The sequence below is a fragment of the Poecile atricapillus genome, chromosome Z, assembly GCF_030490865.1.
Source record: "Poecile atricapillus isolate bPoeAtr1 chromosome Z, bPoeAtr1.hap1, whole genome shotgun sequence".
Classification (NCBI taxonomy): domain Eukaryota; kingdom Metazoa; phylum Chordata; class Aves; order Passeriformes; family Paridae; genus Poecile; species Poecile atricapillus.
In genome coordinates this window covers 51,351,016-51,378,964 of record NC_081289.1, presented here as the reverse complement: position 1 = coordinate 51,378,964, position 27,949 = coordinate 51,351,016, and the positions used below count along the sequence as shown (strand labels likewise).

The window sequence follows — 27,949 nt, the reverse complement described above, 5'->3', positions numbered from 1 at the left end:
TGCTTAACTTTATAAGATGTTTTTATAGTGCAATGTTAAAAACTTGATTCTTTTCTACCAGTGAAGACCATAAAGTCATCGAGACTCATTGTTATTTTAAAACATGACAAGCTGGCCTTAAGACCTTAGGGATCCTTTCTTCAGAAGTCAAGCTGGTGATGGATAAGGAGCCATCAGAGCTGTGTGTATCTTAACTGCAGGAGTTCAATTAAGAAGCCAAGAGTGTCTCAGGTACACGGGTGCAAATGGAAGTGCTCTCTTTGATAATGTCTCTGTAGTTGCTCAGTGCAGGTAGTTGGCTTCCCCCAAGTCATTTCTGATTGCACAAGGAGGTTAGCACAGAGGAATACCTGAAAGGACTGAGCTCCATCAATGTTCAGTGAGTGCTAGAGAATACCACAATGGGGAAATGTTATCAAAATCCCAGTGCCTGCACAGGGATTTGTCAGGAAATGGTTAGCTGTAAGATCTAGCTTCTATTAGCCACATCCCTGAGAGCTCTGCTGCCTTTCTCCTCCTCAGAGAAATGCTGTTTTGCTCCCTATTCTGTGCAAAGAAAGTTTTCTCACCCAGCACTGATTTCTGAAAATCTGTTTTGCAGTTGTTTTGCTCCCACATTCCTCTTGCTTTTCATAATACTTGAAAGTGTGATGGAGAATTTCCAATTACTCCCACTCTACCCTACATTTATCAGCTATTTTTAGACATTGAGATACCAAAATATACAAGAAGTAGTCATCATTGAAGACATGGTCTTTGTCAACGAACTTTTAAATGTTTCTTCTTCAGTCCCTCCACCCTTGAAAGAATATTCACAAGTTCCTGATGGATATGATGTGAAAGGTTAAATAAGATGAGAAATAGTGCATTATAGTCATATGAGAATTTTTTCTTAACCTGAAAGCTACTGTAAGACATCAACTAAATACAGTTGGGTATATGTAAGTTTCCAGACTAGATGTCTTTTGTATTCTTTCTTCATGCATATTAATGGGAAGGTCTCATCTAGTCAGATCAAAGTTCCTATAGGAAAAATATTCACATTTAAAAATTAATTACTGTGTTTAGCTTAAGTAATTAATTGGCATAATCACACATGCTTTTATAAATGAAACATTAAAGTGAGCAACTACAGTATTTGGTGATAGTCTTTAGGATAGAACAGAAGTGTATAATTCCCAAGTTAAATTGAATTTTCATTTTATTATGGAATAATTTTGCAAATAGTCTTTCCTCAGAAGCAATTAATAAAGAGAGCAGGAGAAACAAACAACTGATATTTATTTGTAATAGATGTTAAAAAGGATTATTTCATAACTAAAAATGCTTTTTTTTCCTAACCCTTAAAATACATTTGAAAGTCCTCAGATACAGAGTAAAAATAGTCTGTGTTTTGACTGTGTTTCTTATCTTAAAATGGAATTAAAATTTCTGGGTACTTACAGAACATTTTAATAATTAAGAGTGGATAATTAATTGCTTATTTTCTAGTACAGTGGCTGAAAAGAACATGAAGTCCCATCACTCATTTGCAGAGAGGCGTTGTGTTCAGGACTGATGATAAATGATGCAATCCTATCAGGGTAAAAAAATTTCTTCAAAAGCTATTAAAAACACTGAAACAAAGTAATATCCAGCATAAATGGCAAACTTCAGTGAAGTCTGCTGAGTTCTGTGGAGTATTCTATGGTCATCTTTAAGCTTATTGTTTTGTAGCAGACATTTAAGCATTTATTAAATTCAGAGTGAATTTACATCAAAGGTTGCCATTAAAATAACCAGCTCTCAGGTCCAAAACCCCATAAAACTTAAACACAGCAAGAGTTATTAGACCCCTCATTTTAATTCCTATAAAGTCATGGCCTTTTGTATTGCATCCAGTTATTACCTTAGTACTCAGCTTTGAGTCCAGGAATATGTTTGATAAAAGCACACCTTGGATTTGGATAATCTGTCTCTCCCAGAAACTTATTGATCCTTTGTTTGAAGAAAACAGTAGTTAGAGCACTTCCTTTTGAGTACTTCAGTGTTTATGCACACAATTTCTTCCGTGTCTCACTTCAGCTTGTGGCTAGTGGCTCTTAACATGCTCTTTGTGCTAGCTTTCACATTCAGCATGTCCCATGAATTTCACAATTTTTTTTCACAAACTGACAACAAGAACATAACTGAGCTTTAAGCTTTCATTGAAATACCCTTTTCTCAGTTTTCAATTGTTTCCATAGCTCTTTTCTACACACTTTCTATTTTTCAACAATGTTTCAAAAATATTTAGGGTAGAAATATTTTTAGGCTACCATTATTGATCTTTCCTGATCTATAAATAAAAGCAAAGTAAAGCCAGACTCCTATTCACTATTTTTAATGCAATTTTTTCTTTCCTTCTATAACATGAGTGGGACACTCCTGCTGAGTTGCTGGCTTGTTATGACCCCAAATATTTTACAGACTCATTGCTCAAGGTATTCACATCATTGTTGCATCCTGTATTTCTACCTCCAGTATACACAGATTTGTATTACTCTGACTGGGAACTAAAAATATTGATGCTTTTTAGTTTATTTTTCATTAGTTCCAAATCACTGATGGTAAAATAGAGTAAATTCAGTAATACAAGACTGAACAGCCCCTCTTTCTGATGCCAAGCCTTTGCTGATCACTCTCTTATGCATGTTCGTTAGCCAATGCTTAATCCAGTTAAAACACGCTTTATTGATACTGTGCAGTGCTATGTTTTTAATTAGAATATTGAATGATACTAAGTCAAAAGGCACACAAAAGTTGAAGTGTATTATACCTACATCGTTACCTTTGGCAACCTAACTTAAAATCTCATCAAAGAGCAGAAGTAGATTTGTTTGACAAGGCTTATTTTGCACAGAGCTATGTTGACTAGCATTAATTATATTCCTATCTTTTAATAATTTATTAATTGAATCTCTTTTCAGTTTTCCTATTATTTCTCTCGGGAATGATGTTGGGCTGAGCAGCCTGGGAATACAGATGTCACCTGCTTGCTCTTAGTGGAACACCAAGAAAGATGTAGCACTGCTGCTTAATGGAATATCAATGGCATTTTTCATTCCTTCTTTAGGTCCCCTAAATAGGTATTTTTTGCTAATTTTGACATGCTATATATTGTTTTACTAGCAGAAGAAAAATTCCATCAGCAAATTGTGAAGCAAAACATTTTATGTAAATAAACTACAGAAAGTCTCGCTATGCCACTGTGCAATGTATTAAAAATGAAAGCAAACTTAGTGCGAATATGGGAAAAGATGTTGCACAACTGTACTGCAGTGTTACAACAGGATGATGTGTGCTCAAATTAGAAGGAGCAATTGAAGAAGTCTGAATATGCATCTGTAATTCCGAAAGGCTGTTATGTTCTTGTTCCCAGAACTGGCTTGGCAGTGAGATATAAAATAGAAATAGGTACAATCAGTTTCCTGTGCATTGAGATCTTTTTCTAGATTACAAAATCCATCTCAAAGTTTTCATTTCTGTTTCAACTTTTTGGAACTGGTGGAGTTATAATATTTGCATTTGTGTTGGGAGCTTTTGACTCCCTTCATGCTTGAAGCTTCTGGTTCTGTGTATACTTTAAATTCACTATGTTTAGGAAAGCAAGGTATTAAACAAATGCAGTGCCTATTAAGGGAGTTAATTTCCTTTCATTCCTCAAATAATCTGGGATAAATAGCATTTAAAGTAGATGGCTGCTGCAAGAGAATGTCTGGGAGGAGAACCAGCACTTCATCTGCACAAATCCATCACCTTGTTACACTTTGTACATGTGGTGCCAGGAGCGCGTGGCAGGAAGGGCCAGGTAAGAGACTGTACCATGGGCTAGAGCAGATGTACCAGTAGAACAACACTGAGTCCTGGGCTGTGTTTGAGGCTTGTCTGAGTCAGGGTTTGGATCATAAGGCGGTCACTGAGTGCCAATTTTTTAACCTAGGGATTCCTAGAAATCAGGTATGCCAACAAGGTCATCCATCTCACAAAACAATTGGATGGCAGAGAGGCATTTAATAGAAAATGGTTTGCTGAGAGCTAGGAGATATGCTTTATCAAATTACACTGCTTAATTTCTGTCAGAGGTGAGAATCCAGGTTCCACAGATGTGCCAGATTATTGGATGCACTATCCTGAAAATCCTTCATTCTTTTCAGTTTAAAACAAAGGATTAAATATTCATTGTCCCACAGAGATAAAAAAAGGAAGGCGACCCTATATTCAGACTGTTATGGCAGTAAAAGGTATATCAGCATCAACATCTGAATCATAAAATTCCACATAGGCTCTAGTAAAATATTATCACAGGTTATGGGAATTGCTCAAAAGATTCTGAATTGAAAAATCGGTCTCCCAGTACTGCTGGAGGATACCACACTAGGATTATTGGGAAAAATAAAAATTCTTCTACTCTGGAAAATCTTTTTTTTCCCCCCTGTACTTTTTGAGAAGATTGTGTTTTGCAGATCTAAAACATGCACATGATTAAGGTCTCTAAGCAGCTAAGTCTGTATTGATCTTATTTTATTTTATTTTATTTTATTTGTGATATTACTTTTTGTGGAACTGATATTTCAGGTCTTCTGCTTTTTGCATTTATTTCACTGAACTTCCTAACCTGACACCATCCTTTTTCTACCAGACTTGATAATGGTTATTCAGTTTCTATATGTAAACTATCAACTCAAATTTCCTTGACTGTTTTTAGATTTCTTTTGCTTCTTCAGGTTCTCAGGGCCTTGTCCAGAAAAGTGTTGTGAATCTCCAAGGCTGGAGATTCCATAGCCTCCCAGGGCAACATGTGCCAGTGCTTAACTGCTCCTTGTGCACCATCAAAATGAAGCTCAAAATCAAGTCAAAGTTTAACATTTGGAATTTTGGCAATACTTACTTAAAAGAATTAAAGTCATCTGCAATATTCAGAAAATCTAAGTTGAAACATACCTTCATACCACTGATAACAGAAGTCATGCAACATCCTAATGGAGAATAAATCAGTCATACTTGTAATGAGACACCATGCTATCTGGTTTTATAAAATTACAAGGATTTGAGTTTTTGCTACCAGTTCACACATATTATATGCACAGTTTTAAAAATATGTTCTGTGTTTAGAGAGCTTGACTTGCAATCTCAGTATTTCTTTCTCATAGTATGAATTTCCCCTCCCCCCACCTCACTTTTATTGTACATTAACAATATGATTACAAAATAGGTTTCACATTCTGCTTTGTCTTTACATTGTGGTCTGATTTTAAAAAGCGCTTTACTTTTTAAAGTACTGAGGTTTATTTAGAATGTATAAAGATGAAAATCAGGGCATAGATCCATTTTTAACCTCAAAGATTCTGCTTTGTAATGACTGTGGCTGGCACAGAAAAGGGGTGGAAAGGTTTCCAAAACCACAGCAACATAGATCACATCAGCAAAGCTGTGATTCTTTTTCTGCCTGTGTAAATTCAGGACAGGATCTAATCACTGAAAAATTATCATACTAAATAAGCACTTGTGATGAACTACTTTTTGCCTCATCAGCAGTTAGCTGAATGACTTTCAAAGATCTTCCCTTTGTCCAGTGGGATGGCCCTGTGGTGGTTCACTTAGAAAACAGGATGTACTGAGATTTTGGTCTGCCACTAGCAATCTGGGAACCAGAGGAAAAAAAAAAAAGCAAGCCATTGATTTTTCAGCAGTTTTCTTGTAGCAGACCTATAAAAATTCCTTATTAAAAACAAATTAAAACAAGATAGTATAGATTTTGGGCACTGAAATTTTCTTATGTTTCCCATTTAATTTGAAGTTGTAAGATAATCTTGATTTTAAGCTTCAGGTAGGCCTGTAGAAATTCTAAGGCAGAAATTCATTGCACGTTAAAAAGGGTTCATCAGCTTCATTTAATATAAAAAATTAGTAGGGGTGAAATGCAATCATTTCAATTGTTGCCTATCTGCTGGTCCCATTTATGCCGCATAAAGAATCTGTGCTTTTTAAAGCTGTTGAGTGCAGAGTTCTGCACTACTGCAAAGAGATCTTCATCAGTTTAGCTACCAGAAGGCTCTGGGTAGTGGTGACTTTGTGTGGGTTCAGTCAGTGAGAGTCCAATCATGACTTGTCCATGGATGCTACTGGGAGAGCAGCAGAAATGAGGGTACACAGAGAATCCCTGTTCCAGCCATCCAGTTCCCTTAGTAGATTTGATTTTGCCCAGAAATAGTACTATGGTTAAACTGACATGCAATAGATTTAATTGGATTATCATTTAAGAAAATATTGAGTATCTAATTTTCAGTATGAGCTTAAGTATGAAGGACTAAATAGATGCATAAGTATCGGAATTATTTGTTATGATTTTACATGTATCCTTACACATGATAAATCAGAGCTTAAACTAACAGCGCATTATGCACTTTCTAAAACTAACACAAAAATCTAAGTTAAGACAAATAATGATGCAAGTAAATTCCAAATATACATGTAATTTTTGCAATCTCATATATTATGCATACCTTCCTAATATAAACCTGGGGAAAATTCAAACAGTGCATTTAAGATTTTATCATTATTTTAATGGAATATTATTTAATAACTTTAGGCCTTACATCAAAATAATTAATCTCATATTCATTACTGCATGGCTTAGTCTTTTTTATATGAATGGAAAATTAGTTTAAAGAAACATAATTAAAATTATACTATAATGATTAAAAATAAACTAGGTACTGCAACATTGTACAAAAATATAACTACTTCAAATGAAAACTGCTTTTATGGCTATCTATCTCTGCTTATATATTTTAGGGGAATCAAAAAGAAGTTTGCATAAATTGTTTAATTTGCTTAAATGACTACATTTCTTTTAGAAAAAGTCTTCAAAGCAAGTGTGGCTATTATTTAACAAATATTAATCATGCTTACACAGAGGCCACTTGAGAAAAATTTATAACAAGACACTTGTGACCAGTCATGCCATAGGAAGAGGAGAGAGCCACAGGGCTGAAATGACAGAAAGGTTTGTGTATGCAGTGCTCCTCTGGTAGTTATATTGTAGGGATGTGACATTGATCTGAACTGGGAGCTGTTTGAAGTAGCAACTGTCAATCTCCGTAATCAAAGGATGGCCCAAAGTCTAAATCAGCCATTTTGGCACAACCACTCAGTTTATAAAGCCAAATCCACTAAAAAAGTGATCTGTCCTCAAGAGGTGCTTCAAGAGGTCTGCACAGTTTGTGGATAGTGTGCAGTAATTCAGAGCTATAGCTTGGACTCTATTGCAAAAGTACAGCAATGCCTCATTTTAGTGACTGTACTTATTACAAGGTGAGACAAATGTGGATTGAGGTGCGAATGAATGCTGCTGTTGATATTATTTAAAATTGGTTGGTGATATAAATCTTTGTGCATTTATTTACTCATTCATGTACAAAAGAGTCAATATTAATTTTACAGTACATATATGCATGTAGATTTGATTGCAGGGATCTCAAGAGAGATCACTTTTAATTGAGAAAAATATGTAGCACATTTCTGGTCTTTTCTCAGGATCATGGTTATCTTTTCTAATTCTGTTTTTCTTTAAAATTATTCAGACTGTTTGTTCAGCTGTGTAAGGGGAAAATGGCAAACAAATATAAAATGTGTGTGTGAAACTGAAAAAAAAAAATCATAATTCTATCCAAGACTTACTAAAGTTGAATCTATTGTTTTGAAGTATTTTTAAGTAAGCACATGTATAAATACTGATACAAGCAACTTGAATCTTCAGCAATTATTTCCATTCCTTCCCAGGTACAAACACACTTGGAAAATCAGTCTAGATACCACATACAGCAGAGCCAGAGGCACCAGGTGAAGCAGTACCTGACCCTTGATACCAAACTGTCCAGCCAGACACTCTCCCTGTCCCACTCTCACACAATCCAGCCGGTGGGAGTGAGCTCCATTCTCCGGAACGCACACATGCCTCCAGTGAGCAGCACTGGCGCTCCAGAAAGCCCTGTCACCAAGCTGCTGGCCCTTGGAGGAGAACACCAAAATGCGGTAGGGCAGAGCTGGGTTGAGGAAAGGGGAGCTGGGCTTTGTCTACTTCTACAAAAATGTTACATGACCCACCTTGCACTACAAGTGGGCAAGAGATGACTTTTTAAACTTTCAAGGGGCCTTTGGTTATGGCACTTGCTTTCTGTATCCATTTGAATTATGTGGGTTATTCCCTTGTGTGTCTGTGAATAGCTTACTGCAGGATCAAGCTTTTAGACTCTTGCCAGATAAAATGTAACATTGCATCTTTTTATACATGCATCATATGTTGCTGTACATTTTCTGAATATGCAGTTTGCAAAGGAAAAACATTCTTTTCTCAGATGGGAGTTGTTTCTGTCTAAAGATATTAATCTAGCTGCATAAAAAAGTTAAACACTGATTACCTTAAATATATTACTGAAAGAAAATCAATCACTCATTTTTCAGTTAACTGTTATATTTTTGTATAGGTTATCTCGAGTAAATTGGCAAAGATAGCCAACTTTAGTGCCACCATGGATTTTAATAGAGGTGCAGCTATAATATAATATCAGATTCTTAGCCAGTGTGAGATGTAGGTCATTATGGCTTTTAATACTTCAATGGATTTCAAAAGGGACTGTTTATTAGGTAAAAGGGGAGTTGCCACAGAAATGAGAAATGGAGATGCTGTTCATGTCTTTGACTTTAATAGAACAGAAGAATCTTACAAATACACCATGACTCATTTGAGCATTTGGGTGTTATGTAGCTAAGCATGAGGGAGCCCATAAAGCTTCTTGGAGAGTTCATCCAGTGCCTCTCCATTCCTTCGGCATTGACAACTGACATTTAAAATCAGGTTTATGGATCACTGGAGCTACTTTAAAATGCTATTTTAAATGGCCTTTGTGGACACCTGTGTGACCACTTCCATGCTGGCAAAGTGCAGTGTTCTGGAAGTGTTCTCAGGCATTTTGGGTCTGATCTGCCCTTGTGTCACCCTCTGTCCTGGTGAGCAAGAGGGCACCTGGTGAAGACTGGGAGGGTGATAGCGGGCAGTGGCAAGATCCTGGCAACTTTGCAATAATTTGGATAATCTCATCTCAGACTCAGGGGGATGACTGTCACAGTGTAATTTCTTAATGTGAGTGTGCCCTGCGGTTGAGAGTAGGCTATAGTTATATTAGTAAATAACATAGGGCCAACACCCAGGCTGGTGCAGTAAACTGTACTTCTTCATGTTGTTTAACTGCCAGCATTTCTTGGTATCATTTTGGCCCTGATGGCATTTCCCTAGATAAGTCTGAACACATTTCCTGGCACAGTACTTTGGTTTTAGAGGGGGAGAGGAAGGCATGAGCTGTGTTGGGCCTTGTGGCCTAAAAGTCTGTGTTGAAAGGTCCCACGTCTGTGTGATACTTTCATTGCACAGAACCACCTACAATTCCTTCAGCTCCCAAGAGCTGCAGATAGTAGAATTAAAAGTGACATGCTTGTCATGGGGATCTCTCCCAAAATTATATTGTGAATGGAACCAGACCATAACTATCATTGAAAACTCATGTTGTACTTTGTCCAAATCTATATATATCTATAGGCCTTCAAAGTATTCATTCTTTCATCCCAAGTAATTATTGACCTATTCCCTCTGCCTTGATATTTTTTGGCTCAGATTAGATCAGAAGTGAGACCAGAAGGCTGTCTCGAAAATTATCCCATGTACTGTTAAACAAAAAAACCTCTACCTGCAGAAGAGGGAAGCATGTAGCACCAAACCTCTAGTGTCTCATACAATTGCAGAGCCACAGGTTCCTTCCAGTCTTCCTGCAGCAATGCAGCAATGCACTATGGATATGACACATTTGATCAAGATGACAGGTCACAGTTACAGCTTAACAATGCACTCCTGACACCTGATTGTGGTGCTGCAATAAGGGGTTAAAATAGGACCATGGGCTGGAGTTTTAGAGAAAGATGTATCTTTCTCTTATCTAAACCACAACTGTTTTCACAAGAGGTAAAAAACCGTGAATATTGTATAGAAGTGTTGGAATTGTTTGAATTTTAAGATATAAGCTTCTGAAATTCAGTTTCATTGCTGTTAAAGATATTCAATATTAATTCCTCTGTATTTTAAAAATAACTTTTTTTTCCATTATTATTTGTAGTGATTTGTCTTAAAATATTATTTTATCAGATGGAAGAAGTTATTGAAGACATAATCAATATGGAATCAAATTTTAATGATGAAGTGATAGGTTGTTCTGAAACTCCTTTACTAATGCAAAGAACTGTAAGTATTTTGTTGAATTTTATCTTGCTTTTTATACTAGAAAACTTCTTTGAATGATTCAAGGACATCACAGTTCAGAGACTAAGGAATAGTATCAGTGGACTGTTCTCCTTTCTCTTCAGTTGATTGCCTTTTTGTCAATAATATTACAGAAAAGGACCCCAGTGTGGTGAGACCACACTGGTGTTTTATGTGGTCTGAATAGCATTTGGGGTTCTAGCCCAGCAAAATATCTGGTGCATAACCCATTGGAATTACAGATTTCTGTGCAGTGCTAAAAATAATAAGGATAAAAAGTGTCTGGACCCTAGAAAACCTTTTAAAACCTTGCTTAAAGATCCATCTACCTCAACTAAAAAGAAAAATCAAAACTTACCCATGTAATAGTTCTCCACTGTCTTATCCTGAAGCAAGGCTCTAGTTCTGGGTTTTCATACAGACAAGTTGAGTTTAGTTGAATAATTTCAAGGACAAATAAGAGGAATGTGACTTCTTCACAAGGATTACTGTAATAAACTTCGATTTTGTGATGTCTGTTTGTGAATAAATGTGAGAGGACTAACAAAGACTATTTACATTTCCATATATATTACATTTTGAAGAGGAAGGATGGAGCTCTTCTGGACACTACAACACATAAAGTGTAATTTATGAAAGTAATACATATCAATAACTGTAATGCACTTTGCAGAAGGGTGTATGTTGTCCTCTCTACCCTAATTTATGTCCAGAACTGTTTGTCCTCAGGGATTTAAACTGTACGCCGATAGAGGGGAACTTCACCCTGATGAAGGCAGAAGGATTTCCGCAGGCTTTGACACTCTACCAAGCTCACTTCAGAACAGTCAGGTGCTTGCTCTTTATCGCCGCCTGGAGGAACATCTTTTTCTGATTTACAGAACTTCACTGGCTCCAAAAATACCTTAGGAGACAAGTTCTTTATTCTTCTATGCTGCCTACTATAGAGTCCATCATTAATGCCAATTATCATTTCAATTAACACCTGATACACTTGTAGTTGACATTTACATGCCAACTACAGAATTAATGCAGCTGGACTGAATTACACATATCTCACTCAGTACAGAACACAGCAAAGGAATGGTCCCTACAGAGTGAATTAATATTTTAGCTCAAATTAATGTGAGGCAGGGGAGGATAATTTCAGGTATGATAGTGTGGCATGGTGATGAGAGGCATGAATTCTGGGTTTTGGGTTGAAGCTATACTCCCTCAAAACCTTTTAAAACTGGATGATGTTAATCTATGCTAATTCCAGGTTCATTAGCCTCTATCTTCAGCCTTGAAGGACATTTGTCTCTAAATTTTTTTGAATGCCCTACTGTTGATGAGGAAGGAAATATGCAAAGTCTTTTAGACCTTGATGGCACTTTACTTGCAAAGATTTGGGACTCTTGGAGTGCCTCTGGGACAAGCAATAATATTTGGATTTTCATTTGTGCTGAGGAAATCAGCAGGCTGCTAGGTAAGCCAGGCGGTAGCACGCATTTCCAAATCTCTCCGTTCAGTACTGTGGCAAAATAAAGGCTGCCTTCAGCAAGGCATGCAAACTGCATCTGTGTGAGGAAATTGATTGGAGATTGTCTCTGCTTCTTCTGTCTTCTCTTTTAGCATTGTGTACTTTAAAAATATACAGAAGAATTAGGTATATGGAGATGATGATCTCAGGCATTTAGCTCATACCACTTGGTTTTATGCCATCTTTCAGGCAACATCCTAAATCTCCCAGCAAAGTTTTGGTCATAAGCTGTGTAATAGAGAAAGATAGAGGCACAGGTAGAAAATAATTTTTCTATCGAGTTTTCCATTATCACATTAAACATAATGAAATTTCCTTATCTGAGCCAAACATATATGTATTACAAGAGTATTGGACTAGGAGGCACGATCAAGAATGAGCGAACATCTAATTAGAGAAGATGTGCTGAGTCTGTGCTGTACTTCAGCAAGGACCCATAGTAGCTCTGACACCTGCACAAGGTGCCTTGCTGTGGTGGCTGACACAAACATAGAGCAAGTGAGATTACAGGTGAGACTGAGTTGCCTCTGTATCTGGCTGATATTGCGTTGGTTTTCTTTTCAAATTCTCCAGCATAATGCCTAAGAATTTCTGGAATTTCTTCTTAGGCTTTCCTTACTTGAGATTATCTTGATTTTGCAAACTGTGCAGAGTAGTGTCTGAAATTCTGAAATGGACCAACTTCATTTTCAGAATGTGGCAAGAGGCTCAGGTGTTTTTTCAGCAAAAAAGTCAAATTCATGATGCCATATTCCTGTCTCAGTGTTCTCAGTGGATAGTGGCTGAGTAATTTCCACTTTTTACAGTGCAACCTGTTGTGTGTTGCAGTGAGCTAATGTTTGCTTTAGTTAAATGCACCCATGTACCATTTTAATGGCACATTAAATGAAGACATTGAATTCTGTGAGACCAGTCATGTGAATAATTGCTCAAAGGCTCATTGTCTGACCCTGAATTAATGAATTACAGTTATGTATTAGTAGAATCAGAGAAGTGAAAATAAGAACATCCCTCCATCTCTCATCAAAATAATTACAGCTTTTGAGGAGTGGATTATCTGGCTTTTATTGTGTTTGGATCCAAATTTATAATTTCATGAAACTTTCTGGTTTTGAATGGTCACTTATGAATTGTTCAAACTAGGGAATTTTCTGGCTGTGTTTCTGTTGCTCTTCAGAGTACCCTAATGGCAGAAACTTACCTTTTATAGCAGTTTTTTTAGTAGTTCAGTTAAAATGTATGACAAGGTCCTCCCTACGTAAAAGAGGTCTTGATTCTCCTGAAGAAATTTGTAAATCAAATTATATCTTTGTTCATATAGCATAACTGATATAAAATAATAACTATCATTTAATGACAACTGTTTGTTCATTATGGAGAAGGTAAGATTTAATAAAAAAAGGACCTTTGAAGATGGCAACAATTTAAAGTAATTTTTCCTTGTAATAATTTAGTTTTATGAAATTTGTATTAAAAGACAGCAGAGTATTTATTTATTATAAGAAAATATTTTTTCTCTAAGTATCATATTAGGAGCAACGGGTTTGTGCCTGACCATATAGGAATCATTGAAAAAATTAAACAAATATTATATGAGTTTTAGAAGTTAACTACTGTCATGTAAGTCAGATATGGTGACAAACATTTGAAAAGTAAATACTTTTCATTTTTATCATAAGTTCATTCTCATTCAAAATCTTCACAGTCTATTTAACATTCTGTAGTGAATTTAAAGTATATCAATACTTCCAAATGTTCAGAACACAGGAAGTGTAGATGTTTAGGTCTGTTAATACAAAGTGTATATTACACCACCATTAATATTTTAGGGCAGGTAGTAAAAAGCTCTGCTCTACATTGCTTTTAATATCAGCAAAGAGAGAAATTTAAGAAACATATTAAAGCAGATGTGAAGAGCATTAATCACAGTGAAGAAAGAATAAAAACAGGAAATAACAGGATCTCCATTCTTTTCATGGTGTGATTTAACAGCGTGTGATCTTATGAATCACTTATTTGTACCAAATGTTGTTTTGATAATATACATATACACCCCTAGGACTCACCAGTAAACCCAGTAATCTAGCAATTACAATGGAGATCTGTATGAAAGCTGTTGGCAATTTACCAGTACTTTCATTCAGAAATAACTGTTGCAGTCCAAATAATCACTGTACAACTGGGATAATGCTCTCTACTTGACATGCAGTCCACTAAAACTTATGTCCAAAGCATTAGGAGATTGACTGGCTTAGAATGAGAATGAAGTGAGAGGAAGTTAATGTTCTGCAATGACACGAGCCTCTCTTGCACAGACCTGGGTAGGAAAAATAATATAATCCTGGGAACATTTTCAAGGATTCTAAGTTGTCTTTTTTTCTGGTGCACAAGAAAACTGAGCTTTCAGTACTGTTTTTGAAGAAGCCTGGGGAGAGAGGCTCTTTAGCAGTTAGATGGCTGGAAATGAGAACTAAGAAGTAGCTGCAGAGCAATGCTGCAGGCGGAGCAGTACCATGAAATTGGATTTCAAAAAGTCACCAGGAGAGGCCCAGCTGCTGGTATGTGCAATCAGTTCAGCTCCATGTTGCTGGAGTAGTCAATACTGAATGACTTAACTAAATGGAGCAGTTCCTTTCAGGTTGCTTGGAAGAAAATTGAAAGCTTTTTCATAGGAAACCTTTCCATGAATTTTTTTTCCATGTCCAGTACTAAATAAAGGCAAGAAAAAAATATTTCCAAGCTGATGTAGGAAGAAATTCTTTACTGTGAGTGTGGTGAGACACTGGAATAGGTTGTCCTGGGAAGTTGTGAATGCCCCAACCCCGGCAGTGTTTAAGGCCAGGCTGATTAAGGCCTTGAGCAACCTGGTTTGGTGGGAGGTGTCTCTGCCCGCGGCAGGGAGGGTTGGGACTAGATGGTCTTTAAGGTCCATACCAACCCATTAACATTCTATGATACTGTGATTTATTTGTAATATTTAAGAAATGTTTTCTTTAACTATCCCCTTGAATGAAATGTTGAGAAAATAATAATTAAATCACTACCAGAGAAGGGAGGCCAAAGCACCTGGGCGTGCTAGAAGTCAGAGGTTGTGCCAGCTGTGAGTTGGGGAAACGGCTGGGCAGGGAAAAGGTGGCAATACTCTGTAAAGGGGGTGCCTTGCAATGGGTCACCTCTTCAGGGATCTTCTGAGGCTTCACTGCTTCACTTTCTTGACTTCATTTCAAATACTCATAGTTCACTATTTACCAAAGTTGGGAGCTACTGTGTATTTCCAATCTGCTTGGGAGTCAAGTCAGTGGGATTGTTTCACTTCTGCCACTCTTGCAGGAAAAGAGCTTGTGGGGAAAATCTTTAGTTGCTGCATGGCTTGCTTGTATTTGTTTTGCTCCTTTGGCATTTGGAAAAAATCTTGTTTTGTACAGGTATGGAGTAGAAATTAGATTGGGACAGGACAGAAAGATGTTTTCTTCCTTAATTTTTATGATTCTATTAACTACAGCTGCTATAAAGTTCTGATTAAATCTGTTAACTCTGCATCTGATTTTTAGGGAGACACTATTTATTAGTAAAAGCATGACTCACTCTGTCTGCAAAATCTCATTGCTATTACAAGGTCTTTGAGGGCACAGTTTCTCATCATGACATTAATAATTTGTATTTGTATTAATTATTTGTTAAATATTGATGGTGACCATCTGGATGGATTGCAAAAGCTGCTGTCTGTCCCATTCTCAGAAATCATACAGAAGGAAGAAATTCAAATAGGTATGCTCCAAAGTATTTAGTTCAATAAGAGCTGCAATTATTCAGACATGAAGTAAACCCAGCTTTCTCTTAGAGGTGCATGTAGCACTGCTGATCTAGGCAGCCCCCTGCTGCATAAACATGAGTATTTTTTATTTAGTGAATACTGATGTAATTTGGCAACCCTTGTAAGTTGATAAAATCTGCTAAAGTTCAAAACCATTTTAGAGAAAGGGCCAGAGTAAACATTAACAACCTCATTTGCTTAGGTTGGCTAACTTGAAAAGGCTGCATAACATCAATGAAAATGCTTTGTCAATCACATTCTACACTAGATTAGTCTTAAAGTCCAAGGAAGAATCAAAGTTCACTTAAGTATATAAACTTCTGTCTAGCACTCTCTGGTATCATTTACAAGTTTCACAAAAAAGAAAAATGAAGGAGAAGGAACAGTCAGTAGCTATTGATGAAATAATAGACGCCTCAAAAATAAAACTGGTGAGCAAATATTTTCTTTCAATTCCTTCCTTCAATACTATAAAAGTGTTAGGTAGGAAATTGTGACTCTCAGTTGTTTCAGTTGCAAAAAAAACTAACTCTGAAAAGCACAAATTCAGAACTCCTCAGGCCTGTTTCCTGCAGCTGGAAGTATCTTTTGTTATCACTGCCACTGCTGTTTTGAATGTCATACGAATGTCAGATGAAGGTTTGCTTTTGGTATTTCTCACAATTTAGTGGTTTCAGGTGGAAATGGGCAGTGTACATACAGCCCTCTTGCCTGCACAATTAACCTCATGCTGTAGAAAAGGTCTTCCTAGAACAGAGCATGCATTACTTTGGGTCAGGAGAAGAACTGTGGTCTACTTTTACATAGCTGCAGCATTCAAAAGCTGTGCAAAATGACCAAAAAGTTCAGCTCTGTCTCTATTATGCTAACAGACCAATGTCTACTAATCCTTTTCTATTTTGGGGATAGAACTCTCTGGCTAAAGGGAGACAAAAGACTCAACCTTCATGCAACTGTAGTAAAGTTTCCATAACTCTGAAACGAATAGAAAATTTATTTTTTCCTTTCTGGTTTTCTCTTTCTAAAAGGTAAATAGACAGAAATTAAAGTATTATTCAGAAATATACAGTTGTTTGTATGCAAATACCTTTTACAAACATGGTCTTTATCTCAAACCTTAACATTTATTTAACAATAAATGTTAAAACAAGTTAAAACAAGTTTCTAATTTTCCCAATATTCATTTATTATTAATTCTAAGCTCTTGTGCAGCAGGATCTGCCAGCAAATTCCTGCTGTTTGGGGCCAACAAGAAGATTCTGTTTTATCCCAAAGCCTCTGCTGCATGTTGTGTTGTTGTCTGTATACAGCAATGCAAGACACTCAGAATGTGACAGGCCATAAAGAAGATTATAGTAAGCTCACTGCTGTCTGCAGCATGGTTATGATGCCTTCTGGAGAGAAACTTTACAAATTTCTGACAGCGGCATTTACATACATTGAATAAAGAACTTTTGAGCTCAGAGGCAGCAACAGTGGCCACTTTGTTCTCTAGGCGCAGTCAAGTTTTTCACTGCAAGACAAAACAAGCTTGTGGAAAACAAAGATTTCTCGAAGTCCATTTTGATAAATAAACTGAAAGTAGAACTGATTGTCTTAGCACTTAATTTTACATCAGCCTAGGCTTTCAATGATCTTTAATATATATGTAAAGTAGTTTATGAAGTAGCTGACTATTTACACTTTATTTAAATTTATACTTATACATATTTATATTTACACTAGAAATATGCATTTGTGTATTTATCTGAAATCAAACACTGCAGAAAGGTTTTCAGCCAAAAAGAAGTTCTGCATGGTACACCCATATGAACACACTAGAACACAGAAACCTTACTGCAATATGATCAGAGACTTAGGTGTTAGATGACATCTCAAAGGACATAATATAAAGCATATAATACATAGAGTATGTGATATAAATAAATATGTTTTTCACTTCTCCCCCAGCCTCAGTTTCTTCACTTTTTTTTTGTACTGACATTTGGTCATTGCTTTTAGAGGGAGAATTTGAATGATTTGTTATATGTATTTACAGGCCATATCCAACAAAATTAAAGTAAGGTGGAAGCAGGAATTAGTACATTGGCTGGTGTTACTTGTGAAACAACAGTAAAACAGCTAAAAGATCTGTCATTTAATTGTCATCTTTGGTTTTCAGAACCTGGGGTTTAGTGGGCAGTACTCTCATGACTTGATTTCCATCTGCAAATTGGATGATGACGTTATCAGTGCATCATTTCACTTCTGGGCTGTGTCTATTAATTTTGTGACCAGAAAAGACAAAAAAAGCTAAAACCATACAATTAAAAGGTGGAAATTGGAAAGAGCATATATGTCTTGCAAAGGGCTGATTCTCCAGAAAATTCCTTTGCTTGGTCATATTTGATTAGACATTTATCTAGACAATGGACTTCTATGTATATGATCAGGGCAGAAATGTACTATGACTGGAATATGAAGAGAGTTCATTTTTCTCTGATGAATAATGAACCATCTTGATGATCATTATTGGAAGATAAAAAATGAACCAGTTTTCATGCATAATATATAATATCTGATATAATATATCTGAACATTAGGTCCCTGGTTGAGGATTGTGTAATTATGAAACATGTTAAAGATAAATATAGAAGGAAATACAATTTGTTCAGATGAAAACAAATCTGAGAAGGATAGTATTTTCTGCTAGTGTATTTACATAATAAAAAGATAAACCGAAACATTTTTCAATCATTATTGCTAAGACCATATGTACTCAAATATAAGTATTTTGTATTGCAATTACAAAAGGACCAAAAAAATTTAGCTGTAAATGGGATCTTCTAGATTCTAAAAACAGTATACTCCAACTTCTTTGGCAATCAATAGTGCAAACACATCCTTACAAATAAAAAGAATAATGCAACTTATGTTCAACTTTCTTCCAGCAGCACAGCAATTGAAAAAGAAAGCTGAACCCTAGTCTTTCAAACACAACACTTGTATTGAAAAGATTAAGCATCCTGTCTGCAATAAATTTGAAAAGATGAAAAGTCACAGTTTATTAAAACACACATTTAAGATACAAGAGCTGCCCCAGTTTTCCCCTTGTCAAAACCCATTACACCAGGTGTTATTTAAAAAATGGATTTGTTAATATGTGTTAATATGCATTTATTAATCAACTTATTATTTGGCCGAATTTGATGTCAATCTGTGAACTTGAAAGACTGAAAAAAAGTTTTGTTTACCTGTCATGAATAAATTGTAAATGCATGACAACCAATTGACTGTGTTTTGATGTTTGGAACCCCAGTAACACAAACACAGTCTTTTACAAGATATGTAAAATGAACTGTAGACACAAATCCATATTGAGGTTTTTTTATTTGGGATGCATATATGGGATAATAATGTAAACATTTTGCAAAGTTCCCATTTTTATTTTTTTCTCTTTTTTTCTTTAATTAAAATGAATAAGCAAGAAACACTTTGAAATAGATGGGTGCTTAAATTTTTTGTGGCTAAGAAGGAGAAGTAGCCTCATTTTACAAAACTGTTCTTTGAAGTGTTGTTATAAATTAAGCTTGTGAAAATGTGATTTATGTTTAATATTTAGGAGTGGGAAATGATAAAATACTGCACTAATCTTTTGTTTTAGATGCAGTCTGAGCAAGTACCAGTTTTTACCAGGAACCAAAACAAATTTTCTCTTGCAGACACAGTACTCAGCCTTTCAGGTTAGGCAGCTGCATAGTCTCTCTCTTCTTGTGACAAGTCAAGCCGCATGTGTTGTGGCTCCCTGTTAAGTTTGCCGAGTCTGCAGGTGCGGTACAGGCGATCTGACCTTGTGTAATAGGGTCAGCAATGCTCAGAGTGGTCTGTAGGGCACAGCAGCTGCTGTGGAAACATGCCATACATCGTTACTGCAGGAAACAGGCACACTTGGTGGGTTGTTTGTCTGCAGTTATTAACCCTGGAAAAAAGGGTAGCAAAGGAAGTTTCTGCTAGCAGGACTATTCCTTCAACTTGCTTCCCACTTGCCTCTTTTCATGAGCACTTCTGTCCAGGAAGAATGAATTTGCGTGATGCTGACCTCTGTCTTCTCTGTGGACATCTTGCCCTTTCTAATCGCACTTGGGCTTGTGAGTGTGCCTGTAAGGAAGAAAGCCCCTTGGAGAAATGTCAGCTGGATAACAGGACAGTCTATCCTGTTGTCTGTTTACAGGTTCCCCAAGGGAAAGCAGGCTCGCTGATGAACTGTTCTGACCTGTCAGGACACTCCGGATACCTTTGATGAGGAGCTCTTGATATTCTTGGGTTTAGCCATTTTAGACAACTAGAATATGTCAGGTGCCTGCTCTTTAGAGATAGACACACCCTTTATCATCCTTGTTAGTGGCATCCTTTGGGTGTATGGAGATCTGTTTCCTACTGGAATTAATTTTTTTTAGCTAGTCCTGCATATCCAAGGTTTGCTGGTGAGAACTGTGTATGAACACATTTTAATAAAATGCAGTACATGTTCTTTAGAAAGTAACTGACAGAATTCCTTTCAGGCTAAGGAGCAAGCTATAGAGACAATAAAGGTTTTTATTTAAAATAAGAAGATATTAATGTAGTGTACCAATAACCAATCCCTGATCTCAGTTTACTTATATTTTCATTAGTGATCTTGGTACAGAAAATACATTTATGCTGATGGAATTTATGGAGGTAGCAAAAGTAAAAAGTACTGCCAATACAAAGAAGGATGAGGATAGCATGGAGGAAGAATTATATGACTGTGATGACAGAATGGTCTAAATGGAAGGAATGTAATAGTACTGAGTGGAAGGTCATTCATTTAAATACTAATAACAGGAATGTCTTCAGTAAGCTGAGAGCTCATTAACTGGAGATGACAGAAAAAGATCTGGTTACATTAGTTGTTCAGTGGATAACTATAAGCCATCAAAATGATGGGACTGCATAAAGGAGACAAATATGATCTTAGTATCCATCATGAGACTGTTTTCCAAGAGACATGAGGAAATATCCAGTGTGGGATTCACTGGGCACAAAACTCCTTGAATGCTATAGGCAAAAAAAGGGTGTCCTCCCTTCAGAAAAACTAATTCAAAGCAGGAAAGAGAGGCTCTTGTTAGAACGTATCACTACATGGGAAGTCTATCTAAAGAATCATGGCCTGTCCAATTTAGCAAAGCACAGTCTTAAGGGAGTCATGTTCACTCCCAATAGTCACCAGGGATCTTAAACAATGACATATGCATTAAAGAGACACAAAGCAAAATAAAATTTATCTACAAATGAAAATATAATATAAGCTTTTTGACAACAATTTGCAATCATTCAGCATTTTTTACATACTCTAAATAAAAATATTTGGAATATGAAACCTAATGATTTTTAACAGAGTATTATTGGCTCATGAACTAGATTATGTAATATGTTAAGTGACCTCAATGTTCAGGAAATGTTTTCTAGTCCAGACTGGGCCTTACCATTGTCAGCAGAATTCTTAAATTAAGAAAATTCTAGCTGAATTTGGAAAATGGCTGGGCCGATATTTTCTAGCTGTGCAACACTGATTGTGATACAACTGTGATCCTTACAGACTTGAATGTTACTATAAGGCAAACGCATCATGCAGAGATTTGCCAAAATGGAAAAAAATACTTAAATAATATGTGATCATGCAAGTGAATACTATTGTGATATAGACCTGTTTCAGGACTACAAGTGAATAAACACAGACAACCTATATTCATACATTTTTATGTCTGCATTCAGAATCCTTCTCTTGGAAGATATGGAAATGTTTTTGGTTTAAGTCTTCCTTAGAATTACATGATATTTGCCAACAGCTGTCATGCTATAAGATTTGGAATACCACATAATTTCCTTTAATAAGGCAATGCCTTTCATGTAATGTTTTCCTTTATAAAACTCCTCAAACTTGGTATTAGAGAGTGCAAATTGTGATCACAGTTGTCCATTGCTAGTCATCCATGCTGTTAATAAACCCTTAGTATTTGCTACACAATCCTGTCTGCACAGCAGTTCAGACCCAAGTTATTGAACATAACAGTCTTCTCTTGATGAGACCTCCACAGCACTTCCCTTGGACACTGTCAGCAAGCACAAGGTCACAGGCGCCTGTGAGGTGTATTCACTCAGGTAGTCCAGCTGAAGATGGCTTTTATAATTGGTCTAAGCTTCAAAGTTGAGTATCTTTTAGGACTGAGCCCCATGAATGGAAATTCTCATGTTCCAGTCTTTGCACACAGGCATTGAAGATCCCATGACACTTTATACAAAAGGAAGAATGTTAACCCTAATGTCCTTGCCAAATGCTAACTTCGTTAATTACAGTCTTCTTTCTTTAATGCTCCTTGCAGTTTTAATTAGAAATTGTATTATTCTCTTCCTGTACTACATTGTCACTGGTTGTTCACAGTTAACCATTTGTTGTGCTCAAGGTTGTTGATCTTTTGTCCAAAGCTGGCTGTATTTCAGAACTGGGAAAGATAGTGTATTATATTCTGCTATTTTTAATATTTATGTTCTCATTCCTTATGAGACACTTGCATCTAAATTCCTAGATACATATACATAAATATAAGTATCATGAATGCAAGGTTTGGAAATTATGTGACTTACAAGGATTTCCCAGAACAACAAAGGTGCGAACCAATATGACACCTGCAAGATAAATGATTTGCTGGTACTGAGGAATTTTCATACCCAAATGTCTGTGTTTCCACATCTAAACTGAAAACTAGAACATGCTTTTAATATGGTGGAATCAGCTGGATTTTTAAAGCATTTTGGGATTCATCAGGTTTCACAGTGCTACAGAATTTTAAGATCATCATTGTACACATATTGTATAATTGTGCTATTTTAAATGGTTTGTACATATATATATATATATATATATATATATATGTATCTTTTGATGTAGGCCTGGAAGCTATTTGAACCCTCAGTACTGCAAAAACTTTCCCTGCTTAAATGACATGATAAGCAATAAATTCTGTTACGATGTATGAAATTTTGGTACACATCCAAACAGCCAGATGTATTTTGACTCACTATTTCTATAATATATTGTGCTATATATTTTGATTTTATAATTTGAAAATTAGTTGTTTACAGATGTCTGCATTTCTAAAAGAACTTCCTGTTTTGTCAGACAAAAAGTATGTTTCCTCATGTTGTATCAAAATCAGCCAATTTCTACTATAAGATTGCTCTCAGTATCATTTGCAAATAAATTCCTTGGCATTTTCTGTGCTTGATATCAATGCAGAGCAAATTCAGATAGAGAGTTTCAACAAAATACTTTGACACATTATTTGACTATTTTATAAAAGTCTCTGGCAATCAGAAAAATGATTAATTTTAAAGGAAATCGTTCTAATGTGATTTTTAAAATAAGAGTTTTTTTGGAAATGTTCACGTTAGGAGCCCAGTGAGGTTTCCTCAGAAGGTACACATGGGAGGCCTGCAACATTCACCCCAAACTTCCTTCAGAGTCAAGAATAAGAGACAGAGATCATTCAGTTCATTTGGACACATTCAAGTGTCCAAAACAAATCACATTAATCACTCTCCATTTCTTCTCCTGATCCTGAATCCTGACACTGAGAATTCTTCTTTGCACCCTAATTCATAGTAGATATTTTGTGCTAACTGTGAATGAAGACAGTGTGCCAAAGGACACCAGTGACCGTATCCACAAAGCCGCTTATCTGTCATAGTGGCCATTACAATAGAATTGAGATTTCTTCTAAATTCACAGAAGAATTTCTACTAAATTCACAGTTGATAGTGCAATTGGCACTAACTTTCCATAACATTTCCTGTCATCTTGGTTAAGATGACAGGCCTGTAGTTCTTCCATCCTCCTCTTGTTCCACCTTGTAGATGGGCATCGCATTTGCTCCAGTAGCTGCAGCCTCCTCAGTTAGTCAGGACTTCTGGTAAATGACTAAAGATGGCTCTCTGAGCTCTTGTGCCAGCTCCCCCAGGGCACTCAGGTGTATTCTGTCTGGCCTCATGAACCTGTGTGTGTCTAAGTGGTATAGCAGGTCACTGACCATTTCCCTTGGATTGTGATGTCTTCATTCTGCTCTGTCTCCCAGGTCAGATGGCTGGGTACCCAAGGAACCAGTAGTATTAAAGACTGAAGCAAAGAAGGCATTGAGTACTTTAGCCTTTTCCTCATCCTTTGTCACTGTGTTTTCTTCAGCATCCAATACAAACATGGAGATTCTCCTTACCCCTCTTTTTGTTGCTGATTTGTTTATAGAAATATTTATACTTGTCTTTTAGAGCAGTGGCCAGATTAAGTTCTAATTAGGTTTTGGACCTTCTAATTTTCTCCCTGCATAACCTCCCAACATTGTTGCTGTCTTCCTGCGTTGCCTGCATTTACCTCCACTATGCTTTTTTCCCCCTCAGTTCCAGCCAAAGCTCTCTGTTCAGCCAGGCTAGTCTTCCTCACTGGCTCATCTTTTCGCACATGAACATTTTTTGCTCCTGCATCTTCATGGTTCAGACTTCCTGGACTCCTTTCCCCTTCAGAACTGCCTCCCAAGGGAGTCTTTCAATAGCCTCCTAAACAGGCCAAAATCTGCCCTCTGAAAATCCAAGTCTTGATGACCCCTCTCCTCACATCCCCAAGAATCAAAAACTTTAATTATTCATGATAGCAGTGCCCAAGGTGGCCACCAACGGTCACGTCTCTGCACTGCTTGTCTGTTCACAAACAGCAGATCCATCGGTCACCTTCCCTAGTTGGTTTTCTCACCAGCTGTCAGGAAGTTAGCTGTCACACACCCAGGGATCTTCTGCACTGTTTCCTCTAGGCTGTTGTACTTCCAGACATCTGGTAAGTTGAAGTTCCCCTCAGGAACAAGGGCCAGCAATGCAAGACTTCTCTCAGCTGCTTATAGAGTACTTCATTTGCCTCTTCATCCTGGTTGGGTGGTCTATAACAAAGTCCAACTAGGAAAACTGCCTTGCTGGCCTTCCCTCTGATTCTTACCCATAAACATTCAACCTTATCATCTCATCATTAAGCTCTAGATGATCGAAACACTCCCAAAAATGCAGAGCTGCCCCACTGTCTCTTCTTCCCTGCCCATCCCTTTGGGAGTAACACTTATGTACCCCCTATTTGAGAGTGAGTTGATAGGATTCTAGTCATCAGTAGCTGGATGACTTAGGTTTGGGCTTCATTTTCATCATCTACATATGGAGTGGTGATTCTATTTTCCCAATGGCTGATAAAAATGGTGAAATGACTAGCGGCAGAATGCTGGAGAGCATCTGCATGAAACAAAGATGATATGGGGCATTTGGCAGAGATGCTCTGTGAAGAGAATTAGACAAATTACTGGGCTGGACAGTCACTGAATGAAGTTTAACAAAGACAAGGCTTGGATTCTTCACCTGGAATGGGGCAACCTTGCATGTATATAGTGAGTGAGGAATGAGATGCTGAAAAGCAGTGCCACAGGAAGGGCCCTGAGGGTCTTGGTCAGTGGCAAGCTGAATCTGAGCCAGCAGTGCCCTGGCAGCCAGGAGGGCCAAGCATGTCAAATTGAATTTACTCATGCTCTTTTGAACCATCACATAATTTTGAACTTTTATGTGTGTTGGTATTATTTTTTCCTTGCCTGCTGAATTGGCCATTCATAAACCTTTCTCTTTGATTTGGAGATTGTAATTTAAATTCACACCTTTGTGAATGGACTATAGAAATTTAACTTTCTTTCAAGGAAAAATTTGAATTTCTGTTTAGAATTAGAAGTAATCAACTAAGTATCTCATGTTCGTGTCGAATTGTGGTGTACACAGCCAAAAAAGCTTGTAAAGCTTGTTTTTTTCACTAATGGCATTGACAATCTACTAAATTAAAGATTGCCACCAGTTTCATGTAAATTATTGAACTTATATACACAGCAGTGTGAAATATGTAATGAATGACAGATATGTATTACTCATTTGATAGATTATTTATTAGTTTATATTATTTTCAGTGGTTGCTATTTCCTAGCACTTCACAAAATGTAGCCTCTATCACATAATATTCTTGCCAAAGTGCACTAGAACCTGGACGTGTAGGAGAGTAGGAGTCACATTGATTCTCAATTTTTTATGTCATTCTGTTTTCATATCATTTGAATAAACTAAATTCATTTACATGAATGTAAGAAGTAATTAAATATGACTAGACCTGATATGAGTTCACTCTTGTAATGTAGTTATCCTATCACTGGAATAAAGAAAATGCAAAGGTAAAACTGCAGTAAATTCTGTAATACTTGTCAGTTTACCCCTCAAATGAAACAAAGGTACTTAACGTGAGAATGCTCTTAGCATTCAAATCCTGCATATTAAACATAGCTTGTTCTGAGTAATACTCATCTGAATTCCAAACGTTCTTTTAAAAAGTATTTTCATTGAGAGATCAAATATATAAGCAGATTTTCAAAACTGACTTGGTGTTATGATTTCCAATGGTATTCAAGAATTTTCAGTTTTCCTAAGTAATGAAGCTCTAGTTTAAAAATGAGCATGTTATTTATGAGTGCTCAGTAAGAATTCTGATTGTTTCATTTCATTGGATGTAATAGAACTGGGAGAATTTCACTGAAACTAGATTCTCAGGTCATCCTGAGTTAACTAATTCTAATTAACTAGGTCATCTAGAATTAACTAATAACAGTAAAATTATTAGTTAATTTAATAAAATTATTATTTAAAATAAAATATAAAATAAAATAATTTAAAATTTTAGTTTTAACATAAAATATAGGAAGCACTACCATGGAACAAGTTCACACTGAGCAAGTAATTGGGAAAATTGTTTCCATTCAAAGTAACTTGAGGTGAAGTTCTCAGTTTCTACGAGGGAGAGAAATTGTAAGAGTCCGAAAAAAGCTGGTTCCCAGCAGACCTATGGTTGGTGTCTTGATGACCTGCCTGGAAAATTCAGGTTGATTCAGGATCCATAGGTGCTGCGGAAATCTGTAACAACACATTTCTTCAGTAAACTTTTACATATTTTACAGTTCTTTCATAGGTGTATAGTTATACACGTAAAGGTAATTGTGCAGTTACCTGAAATCCACATACTTTAGCCTTACTTTTCTTAGAGTGCATTCTTTGGCTTATTTAAATAATATTTTATTATATTTTTAAGGGAATAAGGATATTGGTATACATTATGCATGTTAAAGCCATTAGATTATCTGCTCTATCATGACAACAGTACAGTTCTTCAAAGCATGTTCTCTGATGTTCTATCCACTCTAATTTTAACTGCTACATATAACTAGGTCCCTGAGTCTCTATATTGCTGGACCAGACCCTATATGAGGTACCAATTCAGAGTTTAGAGTTGTGGTTAAAAAATCATACAGGGGAGTATGGTCAAAATCAGCACAGTAAAGTTGACTTTCAACCTAATGCATATTTGAAGTGCAGTCATGGAAACCCTGGATTTAGAAAATATAATGTAGAAGCAATTGAGAAAGAGGCACTGTGGCTCATATCTGGTCATCACTGTAGATCTGAAGCCCACACAAATGGCACCTGTAGAAAAATAGCAGGCCCATTTCAGTGACCCTTTGCTTTTCTTTCAATTTTAGTTAATATTGTGTAACAGAAAACCTTCCCCTTATGTTTATGAGCATACTCTCCTTCTAAAGAAAACCAGACTCAGACTCATATCCAAAGATATTTGCTTGTTGCATGCATGATGGTGTTTTTTGGTTTTTCTTTTTTTTCTTTTTTTTTAATCTTTTAAGCCTGTTACTTATTTTATATTTTTTTCCCTTATTCTTCTTTCCTTCCCTACCCCTCAAGCTATCTAGCAGCATTTTGGATATATATAACAGTGACCAGGGAATGGCACCAGCTAATATGGGTCTCACAAATGCTTCTTGCCCAGCTAATCTACCAGTAAAAAGGGAGCTCACAGGTAAAAGAACTCTCAGATTTTAGTATATAACTGCATAAGTGATGGTGTGTGTCTTAAAAGTTGAATAGATCTTATCCATGAAAAAGATATACGTAATTAAATTCCTGAGAATTTTCAGTTTTTGGTTTAATTTAAGGAAAAGAACAAAGATCAAGGAGAAATGTTTTCTTTCTGTTCTTTTTAGCAATTCAGAAACCATATTTGCCCCCTCTTTTTATGAACATCATGCTTCTGAAAAAAATGTAACATTTTAGAAAACAATATATTCTTCCACTTGTCGGCTCCTGACCAACAACATAAATA

At 36.4% G+C, this 27,949-nt stretch overlaps 1 protein-coding gene across 3 annotated transcripts in view; it reads left to right on the top strand.

The window, feature by feature from the left end:
• LOC131572710 (transcription factor EC) overlaps positions 1 to 27,949 on the top strand; it is an 88,728-nt gene that overhangs the window by 45,359 nt on the left and 15,420 nt on the right. The window contains exons 2-4 of one of the 3 annotated variants that reach the window (XM_058826005.1): positions 7,804 to 8,055; positions 10,217 to 10,312; positions 27,532 to 27,646. In XM_058826005.1, the coding sequence (XP_058681988.1) occupies positions 7,804 to 8,055; positions 10,217 to 10,312; positions 27,532 to 27,646 (463 nt within the window). Of the gene's footprint in view, positions 1 to 7,803; positions 8,056 to 10,216; positions 10,313 to 15,998; positions 16,098 to 27,531; positions 27,647 to 27,949 lie in introns of those variants that run through there. The other 2 variants (XM_058826007.1, XM_058826006.1) reach the window with 2 other exon arrangements.